Source organism: Aplysia californica, unplaced genomic scaffold (assembly GCF_000002075.1).
Source record: "Aplysia californica isolate F4 #8 unplaced genomic scaffold, AplCal3.0 scaffold00251, whole genome shotgun sequence".
Taxonomy (NCBI): domain Eukaryota; kingdom Metazoa; phylum Mollusca; class Gastropoda; order Aplysiida; family Aplysiidae; genus Aplysia; species Aplysia californica.
Genome location: NW_004797521.1, coordinates 818,205 through 836,946, shown reverse-complemented (window position 1 = coordinate 836,946; position 18,742 = coordinate 818,205). Strand labels below are relative to the sequence as shown.

At 39.4% G+C, this 18,742-nt stretch overlaps 1 protein-coding gene across 1 annotated transcript in view; it reads right to left on the bottom strand.

Annotated features, from left to right (window-relative positions):
* LOC101858501 overlaps nucleotides 1-18,742 on the bottom strand; it is a gene marked incomplete in the record, with an annotated part of 62,326 nt that overhangs the window by 21,789 nt on the left and 21,795 nt on the right. The window contains 9 exon segments of the mRNA XM_005100564.3: nucleotides 1,039-1,314; nucleotides 1,758-1,831; nucleotides 2,847-3,039; nucleotides 5,047-5,203; nucleotides 8,203-8,321; nucleotides 11,563-11,838; nucleotides 13,567-13,640; nucleotides 16,266-16,458; nucleotides 18,292-18,567. Of these exon segments, the coding sequence (XP_005100621.2) occupies nucleotides 1,039-1,314; nucleotides 1,758-1,831; nucleotides 2,847-3,039; nucleotides 5,047-5,203; nucleotides 8,203-8,321; nucleotides 11,563-11,838; nucleotides 13,567-13,640; nucleotides 16,266-16,458; nucleotides 18,292-18,567 (1,638 nt within the window).

Sequence of the window (18,742 nt, the reverse complement as noted above, 5' to 3'; positions counted from 1 at the left end):
CACACACACACACACACACACACTCACACACACACACACCATATGCACTATCCAATAAGAAATGTACCATTTCAACAGCAGTGTACTACTCAGCTACTCCTCAGCCTGCTGAAAAGCTATAAAAATAATGGAGTCTTCCATCTTTGTCAAATGACCAGAATTCAGTGCATTGGTCAATTTTTGGTTACATGGAGTTTATAGTATCATCTTAAAGCATATTCATTTGTTTTGCTTTCTGTGAGAAAAAAAATCCATCTATCCTGAATAGAATTTGGGTATCTCTTATGGAAGGAGTTGAGGTCAGATGTAAAAATATTGAAAAAATGGCTGCCAAATTTTTAGTGACTTCCAAAGCGTAAGGGTCCTTGGAAATAGAAAATTTACATTTTTCAGTAAAATCCATCCATAAATATATGTGAGGCAGCGTGGTGAAATCAGGCACTCGTCAATATAACGAAATTGAAGAAACAGGCACTTTTCCGTCAGATTGGACATATTTATCGAATTTTTATTTTTTGGCTTAACCTCTTTAGTGCCAACATGAAAACACATTTCCAGGTGAATTTTACTGAAAAACGTTGATTAAAGGCCCAAAATATGTCATTTTTCAGACTTTTTATTTAACTATTGGAGCTACCAAACTTTGGCAGCCATTTTCTCGTTAATTTAACCACTGAAACCAGGCGACCTCACTTCCTTCATCGGCAAATATCTTGAGTTCTATTCAAGATAAATAGATATTTATTTCATTGGAAACAAGACAAATAAATCAGCTTTCAGATGATACCAATAACTTCACATGCCGAATAGTTAAAGAGCACCTGATTCCACCGCGTCGTGACACATATGATTTAAATGGGCACAGAAGGTATTGAGCCAAACCCCCCCCCCCCCAAATAAAAAAAAAATATTGCCAAAAGAGCGTAGAAAGGTTAGTTTCTTCAATTTCTTTATTTTGACGAGTGCCTGATTTCACCATAATACCTAACAAGTGTTGTGACCACCCTGCAAGACAAGAAAAGACATCAAATTACGTACGCCTAGATATGACAGTCAATTTCACAGTTTGCTCAGCAGTGCCGGCATTATTGACTCCCTTGCACTTGAAGGTTGTGGATGTTTCGACAGAAGGGAGGAGGAGGATGTTTTGGTAGCGCCGAGCCTGGCCAATGGGCGTCGATCCGTTGTACCATGTGACCATAGGTTCGGGCTTACCATCGAAGGCACAAGCCAATTTGAGCTGTTCACCTTGGATTATCACAACTCTGTCAGGTGGGGATGGAGCCACCGGGGTAGGTGGTGCCACCTGTTGATCTGAAACAATGAATGAAATGATAAGCTCTGCTAATGTTTATTGTTGCTGCTGCTGTTGTTGTTGTTCTTGTTGGGGTTGCAACTTACTTTTTTACACTTGTCTTCTCTATGATGCTGCAGTTTTTGTTTGTTGATATCCCTTCTTTTACTGGAGAGCTATAGTCATAAGTGATGATGATGATGATGATGATGATGATGATGATGATGATGATGATGATGATGATGATGATGATGATGATGGTGATGATGATGATGATAAAGTTACACGAGATGATGAATTTGATCGGTACATGAAAGTATTTGGTTTAAACTAACTTAGATTTGAATTTCATTCCCTACACTGATTTCCCCTCACAAACCTGTCTCCATAACCAATTAGATTTAGCCTTGCATTGGGTTGAAAGTAAAACAAAACATACACATAACACTCATAATAACCTCACCTGTGAACTGGACAAAGGTACTGGCTTCACTTGAGCCGAATTTGTTCCGGGCAACGCACGTAAAGGCAAATGGTCTGCAGATATAGAGAAGGGTCAAATTGGTATACAAGATAAGACACTTATTGATTAAAAATTCAGACGTCACGTATTCCTCTCCACAGCTATTCCAGAGAAAGTCATTTCACAGTCTTAAGTAATTCTCTAGTACCAGTAATTCACTGGCTGAGGAATATTAAACCACTTGAACCAACTTATTTTTGTGTGGTTTCTTTAAAAAAAACAACTAAAAGTGTTGAAAAATGGTGCAGACTTTCAACCTAATCAAAATAAGATGAAACAAAGATAAGCACAACAGGCAAGGCAGGTAAATAGTTTAATCAACATTTGTAGTCTTCAGTATGAACTTCTCAAGAAACCGAAAAAAGTCAAAGATCCTAAGGTAGATGGGTGTTGAATAAAAGTTCCTTCCTCTTTGACAACCTCAGAGAGTTGAAAGGGGAGTCAATACAGAAATAAATTGTTTAAATATATGTGTTGTACACCACTATCGACACAATATAGAACATTTAGTAGGCGGAGATAAACTCATACCATACCATACCGTACAACAGATGTTTTACCTCTTAAAATGGAGGTAAGACATTACTCTTACAACAAACTGGGGTACAACAAACTAGGGGTGGGGCTGGGAGTGGGGTGGGGTGGGGGGCATAAAACTTTAACAGTAAAAACTGTAGATTTGTCCTCTACTATCCAAGATTGAGTACTCTTGACATACTTACAGCACATTATGGAGCTCACCAGTTGAATCAGTTTGGAGCCAGATAAGGGAAAGGGATTTTGGTTGGAGGGAGTGCATCAATTGCACGACTATAGAGAGATTGGTGTTTTGCCCTTCACATGGTGCCCGTGGTGCGCACGCTTCATAGCAAAATTTTTATAAAGAATAAAGAGCGGCAACCATAACAGTGTAGGATCCAGGATATAATTCACACACTTTGCAGCAACGTTATCATTGAGAACATCGAATGGCAGCTATGACAGCACATGGTCTAGGATATAATTCAAGTCTATGGTAAAAGTACAAACCTGGCTACCCGCCGCTCCCGATACATCACTCTGTTTGAGGGTCTGCGCCTTGATGGGATTCGCCTGTTGTTTTTGAAAATTGTTACGATTGCTGGTGGGTCATTGCTCACTTCGCACACGATATTGACATCTTTACCTCGCTTGACGATGAGTCTTTCAGGTGGTTTGTTCACAAACACAGGGTACTTGGAAGCTGGTATAGAGGGGTCAAAGCAATAGAGTAAAAAAGAATGCCCATTGGTCAAATGCATTATCAGATCAGATTGGGAAGCATCGGATAAAAGCACTGACTATAGTGCCACCCATTATATCGATATGACTGTTTTCCTCTTCAATTTTGTCAGAAGTCCATTAAGGCCAAACCCATCAGGCTGAAGAGCTAGAACTCAGATGGCTGCTCCATTGGAAAAGTAAAGTAAAAATAAAATGAGGTCAATCCCATTCCGTACATAAATAAAAAGGTCTAATCCCACAACGTCATTTGACACCTACTAGCCTTGCGATTAGCTGTTTTAATCAAACTGGATCTGACCGTGACCTAGAAAATAAAACATGATTAATTTTGTAGGTCTGATTAAATTAATAATAATAATAATAATATATAACATTTATATAGCACATTTCCACAAAAGTAGCTCAATGCGCTTTTATTATGCACAAATGGTAACCCCCCCCCCCCCCCTCGCCAACACACACACACATAAAGGAAAGAAAGTCTGGCTGCCCTCAAATGCATAAAATCCTTTTAAATACAGATTTGACAAAACTTACAGCAATGTGTTTTGGGTATTAGTTCAAGGAATACATGTACTTCAAAACTTTTTTGGTCTAAGTTTCCCTTCACACTGAAGCTTTGTGCCTTAAATTTTATCACAATATAGGGAATTCAAAGGGAATTTGGCCGACATTTAGAGATTGGCATTTTTCATCACTGAAGTTTCAGTAAAAGGAAGGATAATGTGAACAGTTCACGTTGCCTATTAATACATAGCATTGTGATAGCTTTCAGATTTGTACAAATTACAGCACGTCCTCAAGAAATACATAGTTCATCCTGGCTTAAAAGCAAAATAAACTGGGTGTGAACTACAGGTGCATTTTATTTTACGAAATTGTAGAGGTTTCAACATCCTTTGCAAAACTGCACTGTTATTTAAGAAGTGGCAAATGTATAGTTACAATTGAAACAGTTGTTTGCTTTGATGATTCCCCCTCCCACAATATCATATTGACCTTGTAACCCACATTTTTGTAAAGTGAAAAAACAAAAATTCCATTGCCTATTGCAGTGAAGAAGTAACTCTTGAGATATAATGCTATGTAGCCGTTGAAGATTTGATTCCAATTGAAATTTGAATTTTGTCTTTCTGGGAATATTTCCTCTTAGCAGTTCGGCATTCTGAGAAGAGATCAAGTGCTCTAGCTTTTTTAAAATGTCTCCATTGTGTGAGCAAGGGGTTTAAATATTAGCTACAATAAATGACTATTTCCTTTCCTTTTTTTAATCATAAGTTTCTTTTTTTTTCAAATCAGTCCAAACCACATAGGATCAGAAGCAGATTAACAGGGATCCATTCTTGATCATAGGAGTAAAGATTCTGATAATAATTAATGATCTGATCACAACCGGCTGGGAAATATACAAGTCCACTTTCAAAGCCGTTGGTTTTAACCTGATGCAGCTTTTGGAAGTTTTAAATCTATTGTAACCCCAATATTTTTCAGATACTCTCTCCGATTTATTTCACCTCTACCTACTGTTTGGACAAGAGACAAAATGCCCCTGAATTGAAAAAAAAATTATTATGGGTCTACACATGCAGATGAGTACAACTTTCAATCATTCCTTACCCATTTTTTTTTCAAAAAACATAATGAAACAAAATACAACATCCCTTCAAACAAAACAAAACAAAACAAAATAAAACAACCCTAACAAACAATCAGACAATACCAAAACTGCTTCAGTGCAAAATCAAAATCAAAATGTAAACAAGACTGGAGGACCGCATGACTCCCCCGCCCCTCCCCCCTCCCTCAAAAAACCCTCCACAAATAAACCCACAAGCAAACGAAACAGCAATAAAAGAACAACGAAACACATAAAAATGAAGAAAAACAAAACCCTAGCAAATATCAAGTTATCCAGATTAAGAAAAGTATAAATCATGCTCCTCCCAATGGTAACACCTATACTCACCTTCAGCTGGCTTGATTTGTACTTTGATAATTTTGCTCACAGATCCCACAGAGTTTCTTGCCATACATTCTAATTCGGTGTTTGCCTCCACACCATTCAGACTGAGCTCGTTTTGTTTCAGCATGGGCTTGCCCACAGGACCACCACCCTGGAACCACTACAAGGGATGTGTCAGAAACAAGTACACGCAGGTTAGTGACTAGGTCAAGCACAGGGTGATCCAAAACCCCCTCTCCCCCCCCCCCCCCCTGAAAAAAACCTCACTCTTCAAAACTTTTTTGATATAAGTTTCCCTTCACCCTGAAGCTTTGTTCCTTTAAATTTTATCACAATATATGGAATTCAAAGGGAATTTGGCCGACATTTGTTTTAGATCATTCTACTAGAAAGTTTTGCTTGTTATGGCACATACAAAAACAACCCATTTTGGACCTTGTTCCCATTTTTTTGTATGGCACACCAGTTTACATTAGGCCTACAACCAAAAGTCACAAAAAGCAAACCATATTGCAAGATACAACAGTCTAACAAGCCAAAAGAAGTTTGCTGAATAGTTTATCTCAAGTTTCCTTTGCCTGCTAAGATAATTGTTCAGTTTAGTAAAGAGCAGAGAGTGTTTTGTATTGAACATTACCTCTCCACCCACTCACTATCCCTGACATTGCATACGTTCAAAACTAGATATTGGAAAAATACCGTAGTGCCCTATGGCACTTCTTTGTAGTCATGGGTAGAGAAGTTCTGTCATTTTGGATTTATAGAGCAGAGAATTAGAACTAAAAATTCCAGAAAATGCTGTTTATTGGGCAACCACCCACCCCCTACTGTCTCCAGAAGCCAATCCATACTGAAAGGTTACAGTGTCAGTGACTTTAACCATTTATGGATTTATGGGTCCTTGCGTTTGGCCACTATTGAATATTTCGAACAATACTTTTAAAATATCTTGAGTCCAAAGGAGAACATATAACGCACTGCTTCTAGGAATTCCAGAATGAAAATGTGAGTTCTTTAACTCTTTAAGAGAAATGAGATATCATTTAAATAGCGCTGGGGTGGAAAAATTAAATGTTTAAGAATAAAGGAAGACAAATATCACATCAATCATTCCATCATCTTGACCGCCCTTATAAGAATAAAAAAAATTAGTGCAATTTTTGTATACCTGTGTTTTTAAAGCTAATATCCATTAAAAAAAATAAGATCCTCTTTATTGATTTATGTCAAATATATTCCCATTGAATGAATTATGTCTGTTCCAAATTACAACATTCTTTGACAGTTTTTGTGCAAGATATTTAGAAAAAAAGTTGTAAAGGTTTTTTGTTTTTTTATCACCCTGTAGGTAGCATGAGGGCAGAATTACTTTTCTGTGCCAAAAGTGTGACAATAAAGTTTATTCATAGTAAACAGAATGGGTTTAATACCTACTTCAATGCTGTAAGATTATTTAAGAAAAAGTATGGCATCAGTGGTCTTGTGAATAGGTTCTTGGACTCTCAACCGTTAAGTCGTGTTTTGAATCGCATTAGGGACCCGACGTTATGTCCTTGGTAAAAGCACTTTGCACCAATTTTCCCCACCTGTATGGGTACCTGGCTATAGACAGTGATCATGTCAATTTGTCAGTCTTTTGGTGCATGTGTTCCGCGCAATTTACTGCGTTTTAACCATCGCATAATTGCACTGCCATCTTAAGATTGCGCTACCTGCCTTAATGATCAGCTCAAGGGGCACAATGGTACTACGCATGCAGAAGAGAATAAGGATGCTTTCATGCTTTTCTTGCAGTGACTTCCCTTGGATAAAAATTTCCGATTCTCGAGATAGCCAAAGAAAACATGTCAAAATGTGCAACAGCGTTGTTGTGACCGAAGCGGTTTTACCGGAATGTTGTTGTGGCAGGGAAAAGGTAATATGTTCCTTGATGTGAGTAAAAGAATAAAGATGGAAGTGTATTTAAAAAAATATCTTGCTGCACAATTATACCACCATTAAAAAGCTTAAGATTGCGCAGATCGGTAAATTGCACGGAACACATGCAATCCCCACCCTGCTCTGTATGCTTCCCAAGAAACTGAGGATGTTTCTCAGTGTTCCAAGATTTGCTAACAATACATGCAGTTGGAAAGCACATAGAGCATGCTGTAGAGCTCGGATTTGCCCTATAAAAATGAAATATTATTATTAAGGGATGTGACCAACAAAATTAAACTACAAATCCAATGTGACTTAGACAAGTAGGAGGACAGCCTTAAGAACCCCAAAAAACAAACCAAATTAAGAAAATGGGGATTCAAACATGGGTCATCCAGCCCTAGGATAACATGATACCGTCTGAGTTAATGATGCGATCGGCACGATCGATCATTCTGCTAAAAGGAATTGCTAAAGGGAATAATTATTTGTGTGCTTGAGAATCTCCCCCCCCCCCCCCCCCCCCAACCAATCCAGTTGTTATCATTCATTGTAATAAAGTGTCACATCTAAAACAAACATTGGCGATCATGGTTCTAGATCCATTTCTCTGTTCGGATGCACTCCAACCCCCCCTTCACCCCCAGCTGTATTATGCTGGTGTTTCCCTGTCATTATCTGTTCAGGTTTTCCAAATAAGTCTCCCAGGGTCTGCCCCTGCATCGTTTCATCGTTTGCTTTCAATTTTTCCAGTGAGAGCAAGATGTTCAAATCCTTTATGTCCATTCAAGTGTCCTAGAAACTGTATTTATCGCTTCCTCATTGTTCATATTAGTGAGCAACCCACTTGTGCTTTTTTCTGTACTTCCTCACTTAATTTCGTTTCCTTCTATGAAATTCTCATGAGTCACATTAGAAACTACATTTCCAGTGCTCTTATTTTATTTTCACTATCTTTGGTAAATGCCAAGCATTTATAGCCTTAAAAAAGGTCTGACCACACATAGCTTGATGTTGTTGCTGAGGTAAAAACAACATCCTCAATGATTTCAAGAGGTAAATTAATTTTGTGCTCAGAGATATTCCAAATAAAATCCAAATAATGACCACTCCTCCTTCCTACCTACCAAAAAAAAAAGAAAATGAATACCCATCGTTTACTCTGAAAAAGTTTGCATGACACTGTAAAATTGGTGCCAAATTAAAAAATAAAAACTAACTAAAATCTTTCTACTTTACCTCAATAAAGGGCATAGGATTTCCACTAGCACCGCACAAGAGCTTCAAGTTCTTGCCTCGATCAATGTCCAGTTGTTCAGGTAAAGGATAGATAAATTTAGGCAGAGCCAGGGGTTCACCTGAAGAGTGTATGACAACATATTTTTTTTTAAATCATAAAAATATTTATAGAAAAGCTTCAAAACAAGAAAATTACATTTGAGTTTAGTTCTTTTACTGTTTAGTAAGAGTTTTACACCATTTCCAACATGAATAGGTTATAGAGGTGTTATTAGAGAGTAACATACAAGGAAAAGAAGGAAGATTGTTAAGGACAAGAGATGTCTGATAGTAAAAAACGAGCAAACCACACCAGAGCAACCACTAACAAATCACATTTAATTGTTTGCAATAAAATCTTTCTTCAATTACAGTGCCTATTAGGGCTGAGCAAGTACCCGGGTATACCCGGGTAACCCGGGTATACCCGGGTAAAGAGCACAAAATTGGCTACCCGTGTATTGATGTCGGGTACCCGGGTTTTCTACTCCCCTTCGTTAAATCCTATGTAAATGTACTTAAGTTACCTTCCTTCATTCAAACCTTAATAAGTACTGAGTTCTTATCGATACTGAGCTCTCTTAGTCAATACAGTACGCGATCAATATTGGCCACTGGCAGTTCTTTTACAGAGTGAGCTTCGCAAGCGCTTCCCACAACTCGAGGACACGTATTCTGTGGCAGCATCAACTATCCTCGACCTATAGTGAAGGCGCAATGAAAAAAATACAAACTCGCCTTCTTTCAGTGATTAGAGACAAACAAGGAGACAGACTCGATCAAACATTAGGCTCATCATCGGTTCAGCTGCTGAAACAGAACATCCTGCAAAGTAATTGTGCAAGCCTTCGACATTCAAGCAGAGGAGAATAGGCAAAGGTTTCTGCCTCAAACAAGTGCCATAGTCCAACTGAATCGGTACTTTGAGATGCCCCAGGCAAGAAGGGGAGAGAACAATCCATTGACCTGGTGGAGTCAATATGAAAAAGCCTTTCCGGAACTTAACCAGGAAGCAAAAAAGCTTTTGGCTATTCCAGCAACATTTGTGACGTCAGAACGGCTGTTCTTTAAGGCTGGTGAATTGATATCATCAAAGAGGACCTACCATGGCGAAAAACGTGCAAACAAACTTTTGTTTTTAAACAAAAAATTGAAATGATTGGCCTCCTCTTTCCCAGTCCAGCACGTGTAATATGTTTTGTCTGTCTTCCTTGCCTTTTGTTTAAGTAGTCAAGTCGTTGACTTAATTGAGAGTTCTGACAGACCCATTGTCTTGTCGAATTCCTCATTTTTGTGTACGCTTTCTTTGTGGTGTCCAATTTGTGTTAATTTTGAAAATAATATTAAAGTAAAAAACAAAAAACAAAACAAAACAAAACAAAACAACAACAAAAAAGAAGAAAAATCACAGCCCCCCCTAAAAAATAAATAAAAAATAAAAAATAATTGAAATGTCGGGTACCTGGCAGTTCTCGGTTATTTTTTTCATTGCCCGGGTATCAAATTACCCGTTTAATCCCAGCCCTAGTGCCTAAGCAGCTGTTATAATTTGTAACAATGGAAGAGTTCTTAGCAGGAATAGCCCGACTATGCAACAAGCACTATTAATAGTATGGTTCACTGCAGTTAAAGTCGGGGTATCAGATTCAATAACCTGGACGTCACTTGGGGAAGCCTCGGCAGCATCAAGTATTCCACTCCCCCCAAAAAAAAGTATTTTAAAAAAGTACTTATTGATCTAATCTTCTCAATCTTTGTTGATAAAAGTTCAGAATATGAATGGTTCTTCAGAATATAAGCTTTTCTTTATACTCACTACTTACTGCCAAAGACCTGAAAGCACTCCCTCTTACAAAGCTCAGCCACATTTGACGTGTGAGAGAAATATGCGGGCGCACTAACTCTAAACTTTAATGTCAAGTTGGGGTTGCTAAATGTATCATCCTGCAGGCCTCAAATGGCCTACGAGCCTCAGCTTTTAGATCCTGGTTTAACATAACAGAAGAGTAGAATACCTAGTTAGAGGAAAATGGGTGGATAAACAAGAGGGGGAGAGGGAAAGAGCAGGAGTAACTGGTGGGGATCGATAAACAGGATTGTAAACCCTGAATGGCCCCACTGACACGGACACAAACTTGATAATCTAGGGGGCGGGCTGCTTTGAACTTGCCTATCTAAGTCAATCTGGCTGAGTAGGATACAGTTCCCAAACCCGAAGATGGAGATACTCAGCAAAACAGAATTCCCTATGCAGGAATTGAACTCAGGTCTTTTACCTGTTACGGCAGAACAAAAACCGTGGTTTACAATCTGTGTTGCCCTCTTACAATCCACTTGAATATACAAATGATATTTGACTTTTTAAAAGTGAATCTGGTAAAAATCTTTACCGAAAGGGTTCATTTACTTTGTGTTGAACATAGTTTCAGAGGATAGAAAGCGTGCTGAAGATGTGGCTTTGTTTATTTCTTCTTCTTCCTCCTTCTTCTCCTCCTCCTAGGCTCCTCCACCATCACCCCCACCTCCACCTTCTCCTACTTCTCCTCTCCTTCTCCCTCCTCCTCCTCCTCCTCCTCCTCCTCCACTTCCATATACTAATGAATCCAATCACAGCATGTTTTCCTCATTTTCTCCTCCTCCTCCTCCTTCTCCTCTTCCTAGGGTTCCTTGAACCAAAAATATATCTAATCAATGACTACACAGATTCACAGACAGATAGGAAGACAAAAATACAAATTGACACACACACACATACATACAAATCCAGTTTTTTAAAAGGTGTTGTGGAATATATGCATAGTACATATACTACGTGTGGTGCGAAGGTCTTACAATAAAGTTGATTATAAAAAAACATGATTATCGGCCCCAATTTGTTTGATCATCAAAAAGTATGTCTTTGAATTAAACAGTTATAACATTACACTATGAATTATAATAATATGTCTATTGCATGCCACAAAACATGAGAAACCAAAAGCAAAAGCTAGAAGCTTTTACAGGGAGACCTCTTTTGCTATGTTTTAAAAAACCTGTTATGCCTACAGACTTAAATCAAACTGTGTCAGTCTGGGCACAGTCATGGCCACATCTCTTTGTTTTCCAAAAACAATTTATTTCAGTGCAAAGTGTGCCCGCCAGGATTACCTAAATGAAGGGAAATCACAAGTCTCACTATAACTGAGTGTGCCCTCCATGTTTAGTCTTTTGTCCTTCATTTGACTCAAATTAAGTAAAATGGTGCCTTCCATAGGCACAGAAAGAGAGGGAACTGGGGTCAATGCTTTATTGCTTCACATGGCCAAATCCTAATACACCAACCTGGAGGGCCTGTGACCTCCACTGCTGTAGCAGTTACGATACTTCCCATTCGGTTGGTAGCTCGGCAGACCAGGTTAGTGGACTCTGTGATACTTGGGAGAGACAGTGTGTTGGACCAATCCATGGCTTTGCCAACCTGGAAGCCGTTCTTTAGCCACAGAACCGATGGCGGAGGATGGCCTTCGGCGGAACACACGAGACGGACAGAGTCTCCCTTTGCTATCTCTAATTGTTCTGGAAGGTCCTCCGTGAATACAGGTCTGGACTCTTTAGGACCTGTGCAGAGGTTTGCATATTGTCAACCTTTCCCAGTAGATATTTGACTCAAAGACATCCTCTTCTATGGTCAACCAACGCTGTAAGTGCAATAAAGACACACCCAAAATATCTCTGAAGGACTTCACGAAACCAAAAGAGATGTCCACAAGCTGCGCACATCCACTTGGATGTGTAGCTTCTGAATACTCGAAACGTGGCAAACTTTTCTCTTTGAGAGTTGGTCTAATTAGCCCTAGTAGAAGCCACAAGCCATCTTAGTCTTTAATTTTTCTATTTTACTAGAGTAATATTCTCCTCTGCAGATGCATTGGTCATCATCAGGCATTGATAGGAGAACTATTATTGAATTGTAAGCGGAACACATGGAGGACTTTGCCAGTCCTATGAAAAGTGTCGTGAAAGGTTAAAACCCTCTGGGCTCTCTATTGTCGCATAATTCAAGCTCATGAGTGAACATTTGGCTAGAGAAAATCGAGGCTCATTCAGATATGATCAACAATTCACCAGCAGAACATGTTGAGGACTTTTCTGGTCCTTTCAAGAGGTGTTGTGGAAGGTTATAACACTATGAGCAAAGTCGGTGTACTTCAATTTACAAGTGAGCTTCTCACACAAGAATGTGCTGAAGACTTTTCCAGACTTTGTATAATGAAAAGCCGTAATCCCAGAGGCTTACTTCAAACTCAGAAGTGAACATTAGGCAAGGGAAAATACTTGGTCATAAGTTCATCTTTGAGCAGGAAGTACACAGACACCGTTGGCATTGATTTCTGATAGAAGACTCACGGGACTTGTGATTTCACGCTATCATCCTGGATCAGTAAGTCCTTCCAATTAATTGTGTCCATCCCATTGTTGGGGGGGGGGGGGGGGGGGGGGGGGGGGGGGGTGGTGGTGAGGTTAGAGGCTGACATATGATGTCAACAGCAGGATTAAATCAAATGCATATCTGCACAATGTTTCAACGGCTCCTTCTCCATTCCCTACCCCCCCACTTACACACATATTTTGGAATGTCTAAAGAATTTGGTTCTTATGTAAAAGTTAAATTTATCAAGTGACAGTAGTTTTCAGATGTGTAATATTTAGCAGACATTGTACTAATATAAAGCCAGACACTGGATGATGCAGAGCAAAAGTGAATCTTTATGAATCGTTGCTTTCTTGCTTCCTTTGAATGAACAACATCCTTCTCTGTCATCTATAAGGGCATGCACATAGCCTTGTATATACTTTCAGTGGAAAAATCATACAGACCAAATTGAGTTGAGATTAAAGTGGGAATATATCTAAAAAGATTGTTCAGATGTAGCAACACTCGCAAATCTTAACACAATATGGACATATCCAGGAGGGTTGAATCCTCAGGCGTAGTCCTATTATGATGTAAAGTGACGGCCAACCTTTTCATTTATGTATATTATTTGCTTCTTTATAAAGAATCCTTCTCCATGTAATCCAGGTGCACTCGTCCGGGTGACTGATCTTTTAGAACACTTCTATTTCTGTGTATTTTTTTTCATTTTATAGTTGATAAATCTGTTTCTGAGATATGACTTTATGCCTACCTACCTACCTACCCTAAACTACCCTATCCTGCCCAATCCTACCCTACCCTACCTACCTACCTACCTACCTACCTACCTACCTATCTATCTATCTATCTACCCCTTCTCTTTCTCTCTTTTTCTTTCTATCAAGTGAAATGCACTCAGCATCACTCACCTGTTATAACAACTTCAGTAACAGCCTGGACAGTCCCTTGAGAGTTGTAGGCTTCACATCTCAGGGTGTAACTCCTGTGAAAGACGCAATGCAATCTGTCATTGTCTACACCATGGTATGTATACATCATGGATATATTATGTGTGTATGTATGTTTTCGTGTGTGTGTGAGTGTGGGTGTGTGTGTTTGTGTGTGTGTGTGTATGTGTAAGAGAGAGAGAGAGAGAGAGAGAGAGAGAGAGAGAGAGAGAGAGAGAAAGAGAGAGGGAGAGAGGCATCATGGTGAAATCAGACGCTTGTTAAAACATTGAAATTGAAGAAGCCACCCGGTTTTTGCCAGTTTAGCTATTTTGCTCAAATTTTTGTTTTTTGGCTCCAGACATTTTAAGTCCTTTTAAGAACACATTTATGTGTGGATGTTACTGAAAAACAAGTGAAGGCACAAAAAATGGAAATTTCCAGTTTCCAAGGACAGTCAAGCTTTGGAAGTCACCAAACTTTGGCGGCCATTTTCTCCACAGCCCTGAAAACTGGCAGAAATCGTGCCTCTTAGTTTCCGAGGCCAGCGACATCTGGAAGTAATTAAATAACTGTCCGAACTGCTCCGTGCCGGGTTACACGGGATCACTGGCCGCTCCGTTGCACATCAGTTACAGGCGGGCAGGTCACGGCGTAATCGACACTTTTGACACTAATTATTGGCAGTACCTTCACTCTAACCACAAATTGTTCCTTACAATAAAAAAAAGAGCAAGATTCCTCCTCTCAGTCTGCGAAAACCTGATCACAATGCGACGATATTTGCCAATGTTACATTACAGTGTGTGCAAAATGTTCTGAATTTCATTGAATTTAATATATGTGTGCTGCACTTAATTCACTTTTAATTCCCAAAGTGCCTGCTCAATCTCAACAAATTTTGGTACATGCACTGAAGACATATTTGTGCTTTACGTGTATAATTTTCATTATTGTTTGAAGAATAGTTATTGCAATATTAAGTCGCTTACATCTGATTCTCATCCAGTGCCTAGTTAATTGGCCTGTGCTATTGTGTATTCTGGATACTATGCTGTTTTAAGTTCAACACTTCTCCGTTTATTTCATAGACTGTTGTTTCTATGAAAGGCAGACATACTTGTGCTTATTGTGTATAAATGTCATCTTTGTTGATTGAACCGTGTTACCATATTAGGTAGAATCCATTTGCACGCGATTCATTTCTAACAGGTTTACTGAAATCTCCCAATGGAACACACACACGAGAGACATTCCTCCTCCCTGAACGAACTTTGTTGTGTTTGCGGGTGTAAGAACGTGACTAAAGTACAATAGAGGCTGAAAAGAAAGGCTAGGAGACATAAGTCACTGAAAAGGGATATTTTATCATCCAATCATTGTTGACAAAGCACACACTATAGGTTTGATTTTCGACTCTCTCAACCAAGCATACAGTCAAATTCATAATGACATCTCACACAGTGCACCTATTCCGAAAACCTCTATTACAGGAATTCAGACAGCAATTGACACATACATGAAGCTGTACAGAAGACATTTTCCAAATCCCCAAACAGTGCATTTTAGAACAACACAGCATTCGATCCATAACACAACACCGCTTTGGTTTGGGCCTGCTGTGAGAACAAGGAACCGAAAGCTGTCCCCAGTCTATTTTAAAAACTGAAAAGTGGGCTCAAGGCATCGTAAACAATACGGAAAAACTACAATACGTTATGAACGCACATTTGCTCCAGAGAGCACCTTCAATGCGCATTGAGGCTGCAGGCAAGGAGAAAAAACCACGGCATCGTAGATAAGCGTATAGATCTACTGCACAAAATGTGCAAAGAGATCTGTGTCATTAATATAATTAAAGATACTGTAATGTGAATTTCATCACAAGCCCAACGAATTTGGCTGTTGAACGAAAATGCAAAAATGTGGATTACTAATCTTCCAACAATTATGTAAGTAGATACCCACATTAATTGTCTTTATTCAGAGCGAGTTTTAGTGAAGTTCATCTGACACTTTGGTCTTTACATAACTTTTAATTTGGTGTATATTACCTTAATTACCACATATAAGACGGCTGTATTTGATCACATGCAGTTAAAAAACTATACTAGATATCTTCATTGCATTTTCACAAACTGTACATTAAAAGTACAAACTCAAAGATGGAACACTATGTATATATTGATAGCGCTGCTTTCATTCGTGAGCGTTGAAACAAAACTGTGTAAAATTGTCGTGGTATGTAACCCCGCACATGGAGTGAGCACAGGTAGACCGACCGGCAGCTGACCCCGGTCACGCTACCCTAGCAGCATACGGCCTGGCAAAACGAAACGACCGCTGATTCAGCACTGTCTCGTTAATTTTACCTCTGAAACCAAGCGATTCCCACCTCCTTCAAGTGCAAATATTTCTACTTCTAGTCAAAATAGATGGGCATTATTTTTATTGAAAGCAAGAAAGATGAACAAGCTTTATGATAATACCAATAACTCCACAAGCCCAAAAATTGACCAGTGCCCGATTTCATCATGTCGTGACACACACATACATATAATATAAAACAGCTCAACACCACCATGCTGTGATTTCTTCCTTCATTAAATAAGTTGCATCTCCCGTTGGTGTACACTGGTCCCCAAGAAAAGCCCCTAAAATTTTGAGGGAGCATTACTTACGAATCAACCCTTGTGTCCACAAATGTGACCTCTTGTTCACCCCTTCTGCTCACAGCTACTGACTCAGATCCTTTGATCATCCTGAGTTGTGGGGCTGGATCCCCGGCTGCCTTACACACAAATGTTTTGCTACTCCCCAGTTCTGCTTCTACGCGCTCTGGAGGTTTAGTGACAAAGTATGGAAGTCCTGATGCTGAAAAGAAGAAAACGTGGAAAAACATTTTAGAAACTGCAGACGCTTTTCTCTTGTAGTATATTATTCATTGCTTGCATCCCAGTGGCCAAATAGTGAGTAAACTTGTATATTCAAAGGTACAGTTGAAATGGACATGATTGTAAAATCGTGAAAACCATTAAACTCTGGAAACTAAAATAGAGCAAACGGACAGAGGTAAACCAACATGGTAGATAACTACTTTTGTGAAACAAATTTTAATGACTAGTTTGCTTTCACTGCAATGTGTTTCACTATTTAATTAGTCTACCGCATCAACTGTCCCTATGTTGTTACCTTAACAAAATCCCCAGTTACCTATCTTTAGTCTCAAGTATAACTTATCAACATGCCCATAGACACAAAATTTCTTGTGACATGTCACTATTGACCTTAACAAAAAGCCAAAGTTACCTACTTCTCCCTTAAACCAGTCTGAGGACCTCGATTATGTTCCATTTACATTGTACGAGTATCTCAATTAAAAAACCCCCCAAAACACTCGGAACTCTATAGTGAAATACAAAATTCGTAGTCCAACTTATCCTCAAATATCTATTTCACGGGTGAATCAGTGTCACCCATACTTTGCAAGACTATTTGTATCAGTTTGATTCAACATAATCCTACATTTCCACATCAATTGAGGTTAGAATAAAAACCTTTTCTTGATGAATACAGTCGAACATGTGTAAGACAGAATCGCACAGGAGCCAGAAAAAAATGTCATCTTAGACAGGGAAATTTATGGAGAGATATAGGGGGGTTTCAGAGGCCCAGCCTATAGGAGCGAGGGTCGTTAGTCCAGTTGGCAAGCAGTGGTCAAAACATCACACTACTCATGGGCAATCCTCTCTGATAATGGCATGCGTCAGTCCTATTTATCCATTGCCACCATAGTTTTCATTTCATAGGACCATTGTTTGACATATTAACAACAGAAACATTTGAACATCTTTGCTTCCACCCTTAGTTCCACCCATCAGCGTAATAAGCTCAGCCAATTAATGCCATCCTCCCATGAATGCAACATTGATTTGAGGAACTCTTTTCTCAGCTGACAGCTGGATCAGGATGGCAGGCATTGGTCAAACTATCTTCACGCATCTGGCCTCCGACTCCCTATGACAGTTTCCGTGCTGGAGCGTCACTTGAGCTCTTTCACATGCACTGGTGAGATTTCACACCCACAACACCCTGACCATCTGTACTACTAAGGGCTCATTGGATGGGGTAACATCTACCCCCAAATTGCATCCCTACTCCCCTTCTTCACCTGGCGGCATGACTGTCTTATGGGTTAGAGTTGTTGACTGGTTTGTTTTAAGTCAGGGCTGAGTGGGCTAAGCATATTCCATCTGAGACAAGTTCCCGTTAAGGCAGATTCAACTGTATATATAATATACTACAAATCTCCATCTCGCAGAAAATAAGAGCGTTTACAGCACTTCCCACTTTTCACAGACATTTTGCATATGCATATGGCCTTCATCACTGCTCACCAATGACACTTTTCAGAGGCAAACTTTAGCCCACACATAAATGCAATCTCCTGAAAGATGACAAGGGAAATTGTATAAAAAATTTTCTGCTTCTACTGTATAATTCTTCTGGTAAGGAGTAGCATGATGATGAGGAATAGTAGACTGGTATTGTGACAGGTCATTGGGTGTCTAATGACATAAGTTCCAACAAAAACGTAAAATATTAAATGAAGCAGTACTATCCAAACATTAGTCTGACACAGACATCTGGTAACCTAACAGAATGAATCTCTGGTGGCTTTACCTGACCATGCCAGTCTGACCTTACCCAAGTTTCTGGTGACTGTGACATTGGTTGCTTGCACAACGCTGCCTGCGCTGTTCACAGCTCGACACTGCAGCTCAGTAGACTCTCGAACGTCTTGAAGGAGGAGTTCGTTGCTCCTGTCAGCTGGCTCACCTACAGGCTGACCGTCCTTGAACCACCGAACTTCTGGGTTTGGCGTACCCATGGCATAACATTTCAGTTTGACGTCATCGCCTGGGTTGATCTCCATATTCTCAGGCTCAAAGCTTAAAAATTTTGGTGGCATTACGTCGGATGCTTTGGAAGACAATGTTTTGCTTGTTAAGTCAATGTGTGGTTCTAACAGAAAGACAGAGAGAGAGAGAGAGAGAGAGAGAGAGAGAGAGAGAGAAAGAGAGAGAGATACAGAGATTCAGAGAGAGAAAGAGACAGGAACAAAAAGACATTAAGTGAAAATAAAACGGATGAAGGA